A 15,680-nucleotide genomic window follows, 5' to 3' on the forward strand; every position below is an offset into this window, starting at 1 on the left:
AAGAAAGCCTTTAAAAGAGTGCACAGTACCTTGGCTCAATGCTTCATTCAGTAGGAGGTTTGCAGGTGGTGAATGCCAAGCAGAGGCACTGTAGCTGAATGGTTTCTATTTCGTATTGTTTGTGTTATAAAATAGCATTTGTTAAAGTGGAACTGCGCTGTGCTTTTGATTTTCTCCTTTCTCCATTTCTTTTTACCTTTATTCAGTGACATTTGTTTAAAATGGAGTAGGAGTGCCTTCATTCTGTGTGCGGTGTAAAATAAGAGCCTTTATTTTGTATTCAGGTTGCACGTATGGATTTAAATTAGAAATTGGTCACAAGGCCATTCCCGAAGACGTATGTGTATGTGTGTGTGTGTACGTGTCTGTGTGGTTTCAGGATCAGTGAAGCCAGCTGTCAAAACAGAAGATATCGTGCAGAGCGTTCTCACAGGTCAGTGAACTGGTGTGTAAATATCCCAGTGTGTGTGATCTTATTTGAGCAAATGTCAAGGGCTATAAGGGGAATTCAACCACAGTGTAAAATTGACTTGTTTGAATATTGAAATAATTCAACAGTCATGACATGAACAGGAAGAAATGTGTGGACTGCTGGGTGGCTTATTCAGTTAAAGCACCACACCGTAGCGCGTGGATGAGCGCCGGTCTCAAATCGAATCTGGGTCCCGCTGGTGCCGACTGTGGCCGGCAGGTCCACAGGGCAATGCGCAGTTTGCAGTTGCATCATCCTGGGTACGGGAGGGTTCAGTCAGTTAGGGGTCCACATTTCATCGCTCTCCAGCGCCCCCACTGGTGGAGAAGGCACCCTTGGACTGCATGGCAGAGCAGAATATCAAAGGTCTTCCCAGGACTATGCATATACTAAATGTATTTCCCTCAGTTTGCATCCGGTTGTTTTTCTCTTTGCCCCTGTTTGGGAAGGCCCAGTCATATTATGTAGACTCCCCCTCCCAGCCCTGCCAAGTCTTCCATCGGTTCAGGTGAGTGCAGACTGCTATTCTGAAGCATGTGCTGCCAGTCAGAAGTTACTATCTATACAGTTCTGTAGCTACGCTGCACAGTCCTTGTGTGGGAGGATCGTGCTCCATACGAAGCTGAGCAGACAGACGGCAGCTGCCCCTTCAACCCACACTCTCAGAGAAAATAGCTCCTTGGCTTTTCTCCATAGGGGAAGCGTTTGTAGTTCTTTCGGGAACCCTCTGTGGCAGATGTGAAAAGTGTGAAAGCAATTTGGCCAACAATGAACCCTTGAACTAGAGAGGGTTCCTCTATGGCAGTGGTAACCAACCATGTTCCTGGCGATCTATCATCCTGTTGGTTCATTCATTTCAAGCCTAATTTGGGATGTCTGAGGGCTGTTTTATACTTCTGTGACATTTGAGAATGGGCAGAGCATTTATACTTGTGCGGCACGTTGTACAGGTGCAGGTTGTTGGTTTAAAGTTCCTGAACTGTACGAGTGACCTCATGTGACCATGTGGAGTGATGTTTGGTGTTTATCCACCAATCGTATGTGGGCAGATACGGCCATTTAAATTCTTGGGGAGGCTGTACGACATCAGCACGGACATGGTCCCCAACTTTCGCACATGCCACATAATCCATGCCAACCCTATACAGACTACTTTTTACATGTACTCTGCAGAAGTATAAATCAGCCTTGACTCTACTAATTAGCAGTTCACCAAGATCTCTAGCTGTTGAATGAAGTGTGCTTTGTCAGGGTTCGAGTTAAAACCTACAGGACTGGAGATCTCCAGGAACAGGGTCAGATACGACTGCTCAATGGAGACACAGAGAAACTTGGAGAAACTTTTGGAACTCTTTCTTTAGCCACTGCAGGGGAAAGGCTCTTGCGCAATGATGCAGGAGAACCCTGACTTGCACCCTCCCTTCTGGGGCATTATGCATCAGGACTCCCGACCGCAGTCACGGGCGTGTTCACTTACCAGGCGCGAGCTTTCGCCGAATACGCCACCCAGCAGGCCTTTGCGAGCAGTGTCTTCCGGGCTCTCGGGGTTGAGGTTCGTTTGGCCTTGCGTTCTCAGAGGTGGAGGCTCTGTCGATCGAGGAGCTGAAGAGGCAGAAGGCGTTCGTGAGGGAGCAGAGGAGGCAGTACAAAGAAATGAAGGAGCTGACTAAAAAGCAGCACAAGCGAACCACGGACATGATCAAAGAACACACTGCCAGGTACAATGACTTCAACAACGACTACCAGCGCAGGAGATCCACACTGCAGAAGACTGCCAAAAGAGACGGTAAGAAAAGGTAGGTTTCCTCTCAGTCTCCTCCTTTCAGAGCCCAGCCATCATTCACCGCTATTCACTCTCTCCTCTCCTCTCTTTTCAGAAGCAAACTATTGTTCACTCTTTCTTCTTTTTAGGACTTTGCCATGACTCACCCTCCTCCTCCTCCTCTCTTTTTAGAACCCATGCACATTATATAAGCGCTGCTCCTTTTAGAACCCAAGCATTATTTAATCTTGGCTCTTTTTAGAACCCAGGCATCATTTAATCTCTGTTGCTTTTGCTTTAAGGCCCCAGGCATTATTTAATCTGCTGATTTTAGAACCCATGCAGCATTTAATTCCTTCTGCTTTTAGAACCCAGCCATTATTTAATCTCCAGCTGCTTTTTTAAATTTCTACTTCTTTAAAACCCAGGCATAATGGACTCTCTTTTTTTTCCTCTGAGCGAATCACAGATCTAAAAGACGTTCTGACACTCATGGGGATGTACATCCTTACATCAAAATCTAATGATTGAATAAGGAAGTTTTTTTGTGGAGAGGTTGACCGAAATGTCCATTTGCATTTCAATTTGCATTCTTGTGAAAATGTATTCCTTGGTTTCTCATTGCTCTCATTCCGCAGTCATGTACCAGATCCTCTTCTTCAAAGTCACTTAGAAAATGGAGTCATAATTTTTTATTTCCTCAAGGACATGCCATGCAGTAGTGCTATGGAGAACAGGTGCATAGTCAGTAAAAGTGTGATTTAAGGTCAACTAATGTGACATATTCCAACTATTCAAGGTGTTCCTTATATTCAACAAACAAATTCAGTTATTCAAAGTGTGTGGTGTGCATATGCTATAGACGCAGACAGTGTTTGGTGTGCAGTAATGGTCTACCTGCGCTGCAGGAGCGGGTCGTCCAACGTGGAGTCGGGCCCCTCCCCCAGCGAGCAGGAGCTGGCCGCTCTGGACCAGGAGAGCGGGGAGAAGCTGGCCGAGCTGAAGGGGCAGCAGCAGCAGCAGCTCCTGGACCTGCGGCAGGAGCAGTACCACAGCGAGAAGCACCAGAAACGGGAGCACATCAAACAGGTAGACCACCCCCCCCACCCCCCCCACCCCCACCCGAGGGGCATCACACGGGTGGGGTTCACACAGGTGAGCCAGCTGAGGAGAGCGAGGCACACAGGTAGGCGTTACGCACCTGAGAGAACACGCCATTCGAGTAGACCTGACTGAGGAACACAATAGGAAGAGAAGCAGCCAGACCACGCCCAGATTTCACACTGATCTCTAACTGTGTTTTTCAGCTCATGGAGAAGCTGACTGTGGTGGCCGAAGAGAGCCAAAATAACCAGCTGAAGAAATTAAAGGACATTTGTGAAAAGTATGTGATAATAAAAATAATATGCGTATATATGGGCAGGATTAAGAACAAATTGTTGAATGAGCGATGCTGATGTCATGAATGTAGCTATAGAAATGCGGTTGTACGCAGTCACAAATGCACTTTCCGCTTTATTACAGGGAGAAAAAAGAACTGAAAAAGAAAATGGACAAGAAAAGACAGGAGATGATGACCGAGGCCAAATCAAAGGAGAAACATCTGAGTGAGGAGTGAGTGAGTGTGTGTGTGCGTGTGTGTGTGTGTGTGTTTGTGTGTATGTGTGTGCATGTCTGTGTGTGTGAGTGTGTGTGTGTGCATGTGTGTCTGTGTGTGTCTGTGTGTGTGTGTGTGTGTGTGAGAGAGAGAGAGAGAGAGAGAGAGAGAGTGTGAGATATAAAATGTGCTGACATTGCTTTTTTCACACTGTAGTATTTCATTGATAAGTCCATTAAATGGTCCTGAAAAATTGATTGTTATTTTAGAGAGATAGAGACGGCTTTATGAAATGCATCCTGTGTGCACTGAAGAATATTCATTTAACTTAAATGGACAAAATTGAATTACGGGTGCACCATCTCTCGAAATGGCTGATGTACATGATTACATTGTTAGCATCTGTACCCCTTTCTAGAGAGAAGCTGGAGATCAACAGATCGTATGTCAATGAAGTTGTGCAGTGCATCAAACGGGTAAGGGTTCAAGGGATTCCCTGTTTCCAACACTAGGTGGTGCCAGATGCTGAATGTGAAATGCAATAGGTCTTTCTTATATTTGGAAGCGCAAGTGTCCACATAAATTGGTTTTGCACCTGCCTGCTTTATAACAGCCAATACTGGCATGGTTTATATTATTAAATGTTATTATAGCGATCGATTAATAATTGTGTGGTCTTTCTCCTTGTGCTATCTTTGACAGTTTATGTACTGTACCATAAAACAAACTATAATCATGTGCACTGAGGCATATCTGGGATTGAATTTATTTCCACTGTCATGGGCCCATTTACACTGGCATGTTTAAATATAAACTGTAAACTCGTGTGAACTATAAACTACAAATCATCAATACCTAGCATCCACATCCAGGCACCATTTTACTGTTTTACACACATGCATACAAAAACAGACAGTGCACACAATTATTGGTCAGACATGACCTATCGCTGGAGGTGCGTCACTCCATAAGTGATTTGAGCATTTCCATTAAAAAAAAAAAAAAAAGAATCTATTTAATGTATTTTATTGTTGTATGAATAGTGTATGAATGTTCACATTTTCAATTGAATTAATTTTTGCCATTTGATATTTATTCTTATTTTTATAAACTAAACAAATATTATTTGACCTCTTTGCTTTTTTCGCCTGTAGTTAGAGGAGGCTCAGGCCAAGAGAGAAGAGAGGCTTCTGGAAAAACACAAAGATGTTCTTCAGCAAATCGTTGAGGAAAAGCCAAAGGTAAACGCAGTGCATGGGGCCCAGCTGTTGCCTTTTCTCCTTGTGTGTGGCTTGTATCTTAGCATTTTTTAAATATCTTTCATTTTTCTTTGGGTGGGTGGGGGTGGCTTATAATGACAGATAGAATTTTTACAACTGATGTGCGGTAGTGGTTTTCAGAAACAGACACACTTACACACTGTTAAGGATGTTTTTCTAAAACATACATCATCTTTTATGATTAAGCTGTAGAATGATATTAGTCCTGCGGGTAACAGTATACCTTTTGTTACTACGAACAGAATACTTAATTGACTGAATACACTGCATGTCAGTAAGAATACATGCTAGGCCATGTATATTATTATTATTATTATTATTATTATTATTATTATTATTATTATTATTATTGTAGGAGGGAAACTCATCTGATGATGAAGGTAAGCTGTACTGCATCTGAACTTCAGTTAATCATCCCATTAGTACTAAGTGAAGTTATTTTAAAAGCCCTGCTTTTGAGATAAATTAAGTCCTGGACTGGTTATGCCTCCTCTGCCAACCTGTCTGTGCCCGGCCTTCCCCCACCCCCCACAGAGACCGTGCCCAGAACACGTGAAGGTGCTGAGACTGCATTCTCCTTGTGCTGATGATTCTGCTGTCCGGAATCAGGGCTGTCATCTGTGTGAAGCCTCTGTTCACTCCAATTACAATGTGCTCTGCCCTTATCTCTGAGTCACAGATACGATTAAGCATTATGCTTTAGTTTTGTATGGGGTAGTAATTTTGCTTAATGATTTGCAATCACAAGGTCACAGGTTTTAATCCAATACTACTACTACTACTACTAATAATAATAATAATAATATAGTACTTTTCCCATAAGTGATGTATCAGATGAATAGATTGATCGTATAGTATATATGCGATGTAAGAGCATATTCTAACCTAAACTGATGAATAGTTAAACATTTCCATTAATTAGGAGAAACAGCTCATGGTTTCATATAGCAACAGCTGACCTTATGATTGTAAATCTTTTCACAAAGAGTATAGGACAGAGTGCATTGTGGTTAGATTGAATGGCGCCTGTTGTCTAAGCAGCTATGTCTGTTGTGGGATGTGATTGCTAGGAGGAGGTGTAAAAATTGATCCCCCCAACCCTCCTGCTCACTGTGGCAATAACCTCATCACATCCCCAACAGTCAGAGAATTCTCAGTTACTGTTTGCTTCTACAAACCCTTCCCAACTATGATGCACTCCATCTGTACTTACAGTATTTATGTGTTCAAAACACCATCAGGAGTTACTATGAGCACTGTGAACCTTTATGATGTGCAGTTGGAGCAATGGTGTATGGGTCCTGAAAGCATGTTTATGTTCTCTGAAATGGGAATGTGGACTCCAGTGGGTTGATGTCAGTCTGTTATGGGAGCATGTGGTTTATGCATAAGTGCATTTACAACCTCCATCCCCCCTCACACCCCTGCCCCTGCCCCATCATGTAGCCTTACCTGTTTTTTATGCTTGGGGAATGTTCATTGTTCATTTCACATACAGTAGTTATTTATGTATTTGTATACCACATGACCATGCATCTCAAAGCTCTTTTTGCACTTTGGTAAAAAGATATTTAAATGTATAGTATAAAATACCGTTCTTCACATACTGTACAAGTAGTGCACTGTCATCGCTGTAAATTGCAATGGGAGAGAAAGGCTTAATGACACAATGGTACAGAAATGGGTGTTCATTTTCCATTAGTGACTCACTGATTTATTTAAAAAAGACAAAAAAACAGTGTTTTTTTTTTGGTTAATACAAGGCAACTGATTGTAGCTCAGCCTAGTTCCGTGCTAGTACTCCCATCACCAGTTAAGGTACATAGAAAGCACTCAAACAGTGGGCAGGTCTCAGCTGCTGCACCTTAATTTGTAGGATTCAAAAAGTGGAAATAACTTTAAAAAACCTGAATCTCTCTGTCATTCCATACTGGATACAAATGATGAAATGGGCACACTGAACATTTGGGAATACAGAAAAAAAATACTTTTTTCCCATTTTAGGTGAGTTCTCTCCTGAGTAATTTTAAACTATGTAAACATTTTGGTGATAAATAAACATAGATTTACTTGCAAATGCAAAACATGCTCCACGCCTTCAAACCCCCACCCTTATATTTCATCTTTGCAATATTTCGGTAGTTCATTTTAGAGTATCCATTACATGTACAAATTTTAACCACTAGAGGTCCCAGCACACAGAACAACATAATTAATTATTATTTTTTATTTCCAACATTGTATTCTTATATCAAACGTACGTGCTACAGATCCTGGCTGCACATTGCAGTGCATACTCATATCCTCACAATATGACACCTTTTTAATTTTTAACTTTTTCACTTTTTTTACACAATGTCCGTGCCACTGTAGTTAGAACTGTCCCGTTCAGGTAAAGAAGAAAAAAAATATTCGTAAACTGAACACAGAGGAAGGGATATTTACAATACCTATTGCCATTTAAAGATTGCTACTCTGAGAGGTATACAGTGATCATTATTCGTAATCACATTCTTTGCTTTTATAAAAGGGTATTTTTTATACATTTTGCTTTCACCATGTAGAAATCGCAGCAATTTGTATACGTAGCCCCCCTATTTCAGGGCACCATAATGTTTGGGACAAAAGGCTTCACAGGTGTTTCTGATGAGTCGGGTGTGTTCAGTTTCTTCCTTAGGGCAGGTATAAGAGCTTATAGTCTTGATTCTAGGCTTTTGTTTGCCTTTCGAGCCTGTTCTTGACGTTTGTAAACACAAGGACTAGAGTTGTGCCAGTGAAAGTCAATGAAGCTATTATGAGACTGATAAACAGTCAGAGACATAGGCCACACCTTAAGCTTACCAAAGTCAACAGGTTGCATTGTAACATTATTTAGAAGAACGAGAGCAATGGTGAGCTCAATAATCGCAAAGGGCCTGGCAGGCCAAGGATGACCTCTACAGATGATGATATAAGAATTCTCACTAATGAAGAAAAAACCCCAAACACTCTTCAGGAGGCAGGTGTGAATATCTGGTGGTGGGAGTGTTATGGTTTGGGCATGTACGGCTGCCACAAGTACAAGTCTCACTTGGCTGTCTTCATTAATGATGTAGCTGCTTATTGCTGCAGCAGAATGAAGTTTAAGGAAGCACCTTATCTGCTCAAGTTTTAGCAAATGTATTCAAGCTCATTGGGCAATGCTTCATCCTACAGCAAGACAGTGATCCCAAACATACTTTTAAAGCAACAAAGGTGTTTTTCAAAGCCAGAAATAATGGATAATTCTTGACTGGCAAAGCCATTCACCCAAACGGAATCCAACTGAACATGTGTTTCTTATGATGCACAGCAAACTTAACAAGCAACTAGCCCCCAAAACAAGGAGGATCTGACGATGGCTGCAGTTCAAGCCTGGCAAAGCATCACCTGAGAAGATACTCAGAATTGGTGATGGCTGTGGGTCACTGATTTTAACCAGTCATTGCATGCAAAGGATACGCAAAGTACTAAACATGACTACTTTCATTTATTTTATATTAATATTTCCCAAACATTATGATGCCCTGAAATAGGGGTTATGGAAAAAAGTGCTGTAATTTCTCAATGGTGAAAATAAGGTGTATAAAAATATGCTTAAATAAAAGCTGGGAATGTGAATTGTTTGATTACAGATACAAATCTGTGGAGTGCAGAGCCAAATCAAGAAAAAATATGTCTTTGTCCAAATTGTTATTGAGCTCAAAGTAATTAGGGAGTGGCCATCTCAGGTTAGGTAAAAGGATGTGCAGGATCATATTTACTTAACAGAAGCCCTTATACAGAGTGACCTACTTCACATGCATTCTCGCATTGTATGCCTTTATACAGCAGGATGTTTACCCAAGCGGATCAGGTTAAGTACCTCTCTGAAAGGCAGAGTACAGAAGGTAGTTGGGACGGGCTATCAAGAACCACGTGTTAGCAAGTTGAGTAAAGAGCATCGTCCCAACCTTCGGGAGTGTTCCTGGCATGAGCCGCAAGAATAGGAGGATGCCCCAGGGTCTGTCTGTGCTGTGTCTCTGACAGACAAAGGGGGGGCGAGGTCACATGACTGTCCCCTCCCCCCATTCTCCCTCCACTCAAATTGGATTCACTTTAAATTCATGATATTAAAGAAAAGTGCTGGCAACAGCATCAATTTACAGGATAAGAACATAATTACATGCTGACTACGTACTCTAGACAGATATGGATGAATAATTGGGTAAAGTAGATGAATAAACATAAGATTTACCTGACTCTGTCTTGCATACTAGTTACATACTATCTTAAATACTGGTTATGGCAGATGTGATTGTAATGCCACGGACTAGTTGTTCTTCGAAAGCCTCTATTCATCCTGTATAGCAGGATCACTTAATTCACCACAGCAAATAACAGTGCCTGTGAAATTGAGTACATATAATTCTGTATATTTATCTTATGTGCAATGAATACAGTCAAATGGCAGACTATTCAATTCTTCCCATTGAAAGATAGGGATCATATTAAACAGACAGAATTTGCATTTGTTGTGTAAATTCAATAAATGTGGGTTCTGTTCGTTTTTTTTAATCCTAAACTTAAGTTGTGCGTAAATTTGGAAAACTTGAGCCTAGTATTAGAAGAGATCACTGTCCTTCATCACAGGACACTGTGTTTTTGTGGGGGTAAGCATATACTCACATGCCCCAGCAAACACACGCGCACACACACACACGCACGCACACACAAACACTCACTCTTTCTTTTTCTCATACTAACACAAATACTCATTCAGGTACTTCCACACACGTAGACACACACTCTGTCACACACAAGTTGTTTTGTGTGGCACTGAAAAGAGAGTTCTCCATCACCGACATCATTCTTCCCTGCAGCTCTGCTTTAATTATCAGACTCCCCTGACATATATTCTGGTAGTTAAACAGTGAAAAGTTAAACAGTGGGAATCAGTTCTGTGGATTTTAAAGATGTGTTGGGCTGGAGGAACAGACCTGAGGGGTCCAAGTCAAGACAAAATATGGATGGTGTAAGCACTCACGTAAAGACAGATTTAGTGTTCACTTCACTGCTGAAGTTCCTTACCACTTAGTGTGTGTTCTCTTTGGACAGCCAGAGACTTTTATTGACATTGCATATTAAATCACAAGGACCCTTGAGTTCTAATGTTAAAAAAGTGGATCAACGTGCTCAACACAATACACAGTGTGCAGTTGTTTTCTTAAATATTTAATAATTACATTAAAAAATTGATTTTTGTTCCTGAAGAGCTAGAAGTACTAGAATTACAGAGCCTATACAACTGTGATGGTTAAATAGGGGTCAGTCTCTTTGTGACAAATCGATTTATCTGTGAGGGTTCAGTCTGTGAGAGCCTGTGAGTCTTGCTGTGAGTGAAATATCGCTGTAAGGGTCACAGTCTTTGTGAGGTATCAGTCTCTCAGAAAGTTTTCTGTGGAAATAAAAATTTGCCTTGAATCTTGTAGCCAATTTTCATTCATGAAAGTTACAGGTCCCACTTGCCTTTTTTCTGTCATCAGTGTGAAATCAGCCACCCCTTTTTTTCCTGTCTCGGGGAAGGATCCCTTTGGAAGGGGCGGGGCTCCCTGAGGACTGACTGGTCTGGTTCTGTCCACAGCTGCAGACGGAGCTGGACCAGGAATATCAGGACAAGCTGGGTCGGTTGCCAGTGGAGATCCAAGAGTTTGTGCAGGAGGCCACTAGGGGGAAGGCAAGCGAGGATGAGGAGCCCAGCGGCCCCTCTCTGTGTGAGACACTCCAAAAGCCCAACCACAGGGTCAGCCAATTGGAGAACGATATTGAAAAGCCCAACCACAAGGTCAACCAATCAGAGAGTGACACAGCAGAAGACACCATAGAGAAAGCGGCAGACCCGCCGCACTAGACCACCCTGCTGCACCTTGGGCTTGTTTCTGTTTATTTAACCGATATTGTTTTATTAACGTTTTACAGTTTGTTTTTCTTATTAATTTAGGCTACTTGCAGTTTTTCTGGAGCAGGGGTCTTTTACTTATTAAACTGAGATCACAGGAAACTACTTGAATTATCTGACAGAGAGGAACTGTTTACTTTTTACATTTCCATAATGATTGAGTAGTAACCAGTGTGGCCCAGTTCATACTATTGTTCTTTTTACTATATTGGGTCATAGTGACATTGCTTGGGTTTATGTGCAATACATGCTAAAACATTACTTATGATATACTTAAAATACTTTTGATATTGTCATTGTTCTTTATTTAGATAAATGGATCTGCTTCTACCACAGCCTTGCTTGATAAGTTGGTGATCATGGACAGCAGGCTAGGTGTGACAGTCTTGGTGAAGCCAGGTTTTTTGCTTATGTGTGTGTGTGCACATACATACATGTGTGTGTCTGTGTGTGTGCGTATGTGTGCATGCCTGTTTCCCCAAGTGAAAAGCTAAGTGAATTAATCTTCCAGTGGAGCACTGCAGATTCACGCCAGCCCCTCCTGTAACACATTGCTCATATGACACTGTATATTTGCACTGAACCCACAAGGATGCCCACTTTGGTCTACAAGCCCTGCTCTTTGACATCTTACATCTTTTAAAAGTATATATTTATATGTGTGCTGCTGCTTCTGATGCTCACTCTGACTTTCTCTGCGTGGTACTCAAAATCTTAATTTGCATTTTCCAGTTTTAAAAAATACACGGTTTACTCTATATGATCCTAACAGTTAGAAATCCTTGGTGTTGGGTCTTCTCCAGATTTAGTGGTTTCTGACAGTGTGAGATGTGCATGGGTAAGTACTGTGTGCGTTAGCGTGTGGACACGTGTACAGGTGAACTGTGGAGTCGTATCTGTGATGCTGTTGTGTGGAATGAAGTAGCTTTTGCTTTTAAACGGAACATAGTTCATATACAGCTGAATTAATTAACTGAAATCATGCAACTGCTGTATGTTTGTCTTCAGCAAGCTGCATTGCAGTAAAACAACTTTGTACATATATATAAATAATAACGTTTCTTGAAATGGTAACAGTGACGGTAAACCTAAAATGTACAGTCATATTTTGCTCCTCTTTTCTCTTTATACACTTGAAAACTGTAATGTTTTATTTATTTATTTATTTATTTATTTATTTATTTATTTATTTATTTATTTATTCTTTGTTATTTTTTTTGAGAAATTAAATGTTATGACTTGGCTGTCAGTTGCCAGTGGCACACTCCTGGAACTTCAAATTAGTGACAAAAAATGTTTTTGGACTGTTAATGGTGGAGTGTATTTACTTCAGGTAATCCTCACATAATAACTGGAAACAGCCCTGAAGCAAAATATTCCTCTCCGATAGTTACAATGGGAAGCAAACTCATTCACTGAAAGCGAAGCACCCACATGCACATGTTGGTAACTATAGTGATCTGAGAGCAGCTTCAATTAGATTAACAGTAGTACCACGAAAATGCATTATATGGAATTAAAGTCAATGACAGCCTTTCCTTTTTAAATGCGATGATGTCATTAACCCTTACAGTCACGCCATAGTCTTACCAACTTTTTTCCCTCTCATCTGACAACAGATACTTACTGTCTAATGTTCTGTTGTAGGTACCAGGGAATGCTGTCAAACAAAAGGCAAATGCACTGACTCAAGTAGAATACTGGATTGTTCAGAAGAGAACTCTGAGTAGAATATAATTTAACATAACAGAATGATGAGAACAGGCCATTCAACCCAACAATGCTTGCCATTTTCCTACCACTAAAGTGTACGTAGTGCTTGGTTTACCTGCAATCTAGGTAGTATCTAGCACTGCATCAAGCCTGGTCTTGTAAACCCTCTGAGTTACTGCCTCTACTACATGATACTTCCTAACATTTGAGTGTAAATTACCTTTTGCTAATTTCCTTTTATGCCCCTCTACTAACAGAACTCATCCTGAAGAATCTCTTGCAGTTAATATAGTTAATCCCTTTGATGGGGTCTATTGAACAGACTTAATGATAGTGAAGTTACAAAACAGAAAATAGTTTGTTTACGACTGGAACAAAGCGAGACTTGCACACTTGGTATGTTGTTCCAAAAATTTTTTGCAAATTTTATGCAGCAGTTAACTTTTCAGCTAGCAGGCCTTCATCAAAACAGTCAATGTCACTGATTCTGAAGGCTTGCTAGCCAAAACATTAGCTGTGCTGCCTTAAAGCTTTATTATTTTTTGGAACACTATACTAAGTGTATGAGTCTTCGTTTGAGTTTTAACACTCTTTTGACTACACCTTAACTATCGGGCTAGTGTGTGTGCATTTCTTCAGACACTACAACAGTCCATTTACAACCAATATAAATGACATGTGGTTGTTCACATAACGTAACTATGAGCGGTATTATTTGGTTTTGGTATCTAATGTGACAAATCAGTGGTAGTTTTGTCTAACTGACCTTTTTTAGCATGCAAGGGTCTCAATTCATGTGCCCTTTTTTCTTTGACAAATTTTAAAAAAGGATTAAATGTACAATACTGATTTTCAATAAAATATCTAAAAGTAATAAGTAACAAGTACTACCAGTAACAAGATGATATGTAAAATAAACATTCACTTTCAATAAATTCTGCAGCAGAGTATTAATTCACTATAAACTATTTAGAGGGTTTTTTAATATCAATTTTAAAGAAAACTGCAGAATAGCTGACTTGATTTTTTTGTTGTTGTTTTGATTTTGTTTTATTTTTTTCCTTAAGGCATTAAAAAATTATTTGAAAATTACTTGAATGAGGTTAAACTAATTTTGTGAAAATCAGTTATTTAAATGTTCTTATTGATGTGACAGTTCTGTGCCTTTAAGATTTTGCCATGTTAGATGTCGAATGTAAAATAAATGCATTTTTGAGTGAACTGTCAATGTTTGGAGCCATCAGTTTTAATGGGCTGTGCATTTTTTTATGTTTACACTAAACTGAGGTCTGCTTGGGATTTACCTTTAGCTAAGTTTTATTTATCAAATGCCATTTTTATTTATTCTTTTGGATAAGTGTTTTTTAAACGTTTATTTATAAATACAGTATACTAGGTTGGATATGTACATGTTTATTTCAAGTTGTCATTGTATACTTCTGTTGTTTTTTTACACTTCAGATTACAGCATTAAAGTTTTAGTGGCCCCTGTATTGTGATTGGGTCTTGAAATTAATATGGATCTTGTAAAATACATTTAAATGTAAGTGGATATTGTGAGACTGTGATTGGTCTTAACTGCTTATGATGTAATAGCTCTCTAAATAAGTGATTTGACCTAAAAAAAAAAATACATTAACATAAATTTTGTAAAAGGAATAAAAAGTATTCTATGCAATTTTGTGGCATGATAACTTCCATGTTTGATTTAATGTGCTTTCATCATTATTCCAAAGGAAATAATAAAATAAAAATAAAGCATCACATTTCCTGTATATATGTAATTAAATTCATAATATAAAATGGCCTTTGTTTGAATTAAAACCATAATAGGCTGCTTTTTTGAGTGTACAACAGCAATATACATTTGCAATCATGTATGTATTATGCAGCTTCAAGAATTTTGGAAGCATGCATTTCCTTTTAGCTTTCACAATCACATTAACTTTATCTAATATATTTTCTAGACAACTCCACATATCAATTTGCATCCAACACAAAATTTATCTTACTGCAGTAATCTTATTTACTTGGCCTGTTTCCATTATTGTTCAAAAACAATTTCCTGAGTTTAAAAATGAGACAACATCTTTAAACGTTTTTCAAGTTTTTATCTCATCCAGTTCAGCACTGTTAGTATTATATTTATAACATGGGGTGGAGTAAACAGCAAACATAGCAAGCATAATGCAGTTCATTACCTGCTGGATGCCTTTAAATGGGCAGTTATGTATAACCTTTGGAACTGGAAGGTCACAAAACTTGGAATGTGACTGGATACACAGAGGACCAGCTACTGATGACAGTTACCAGTGCCTAGCAACCCAGTGAAATTCCTATCTAAGAAAGCAGTGCTTTGTTGATCATAAAGAAGCTTGTTCAAAGTGAGACTCAAACATTTTTCAAATGGCACGAACATTGATAAAATAACAGTTCAGCTCATCTCTTCTGTGAATAAATGCAACTGTCTGTGGTATGCCCCATCGATGATCGATGGCCACATGTTTGCATGACTGGAGAGCAATGATAAGCTTCCCCCTCACAACCACATAGGCACAAAATTGGAACTTTCAATGTTTATTTTACAGGACCACCAAATGTTTTACTCCACACACTCATCCTCACATTTACACCACTTGAATTTCCTAATTACCTCTAAAATTACCCTGAAAGGGTTTTTACAGGTGGGGGATGGAGATGATTTACATTTGAACTAATAATTAACCTCAATCTGCTTTTGTTACCCAAGCTAGCTCTCTGAATGAAAGGTCATTGCCAAACTTGTTCCTTGCATTCATGTCCATCAAATGTTAATATCTTTATTTGGAAATGTGCATGGTTGGACTGGCTTTAACATAAAATCTGTCTACTATCGTAATTAAAATTATTTCAGGCAATTC

At 39.7% G+C, this 15,680-nt stretch overlaps 1 protein-coding gene across 4 annotated transcripts in view; it reads left to right on the forward strand.

The window, feature by feature from the left end:
• plcb1 (phospholipase C beta 1) overlaps nt 1-14,458 on the forward strand; it is a 68,578-nt gene extending 54,120 nt beyond the window's left edge. The window contains exons 25-33 of one of the 4 annotated variants that reach the window (XM_064330982.1): nt 380-433; nt 2,049-2,268; nt 3,143-3,323; nt 3,542-3,618; nt 3,759-3,848; nt 4,250-4,307; nt 4,986-5,072; nt 5,467-5,491; nt 10,753-10,876. In XM_064330982.1, coding sequence (XP_064187052.1) covers nt 380-433; nt 2,049-2,268; nt 3,143-3,323; nt 3,542-3,618; nt 3,759-3,848; nt 4,250-4,307; nt 4,986-5,072; nt 5,467-5,491; nt 10,753-10,838 — 878 coding nt within the window. In that variant the 3' untranslated portion in view covers nt 10,839-10,876. Of the gene's footprint in view, nt 1-379; nt 434-2,048; nt 2,269-3,142; nt 3,324-3,541; nt 3,619-3,758; nt 3,849-4,249; nt 4,308-4,985; nt 5,073-5,466; nt 5,492-10,752 lie in introns of those variants that run through there. The other 3 variants (XR_010329455.1, XM_064330974.1, XR_010329456.1) reach the window with 3 other exon arrangements.
• Nucleotides 14,459-15,680: the final 1,222 nt, after the last annotated feature.

Source organism: Anguilla rostrata, chromosome 1, assembly GCF_018555375.3.
Source record: "Anguilla rostrata isolate EN2019 chromosome 1, ASM1855537v3, whole genome shotgun sequence".
Lineage (NCBI taxonomy): Eukaryota > Metazoa > Chordata > Actinopteri > Anguilliformes > Anguillidae > Anguilla > Anguilla rostrata.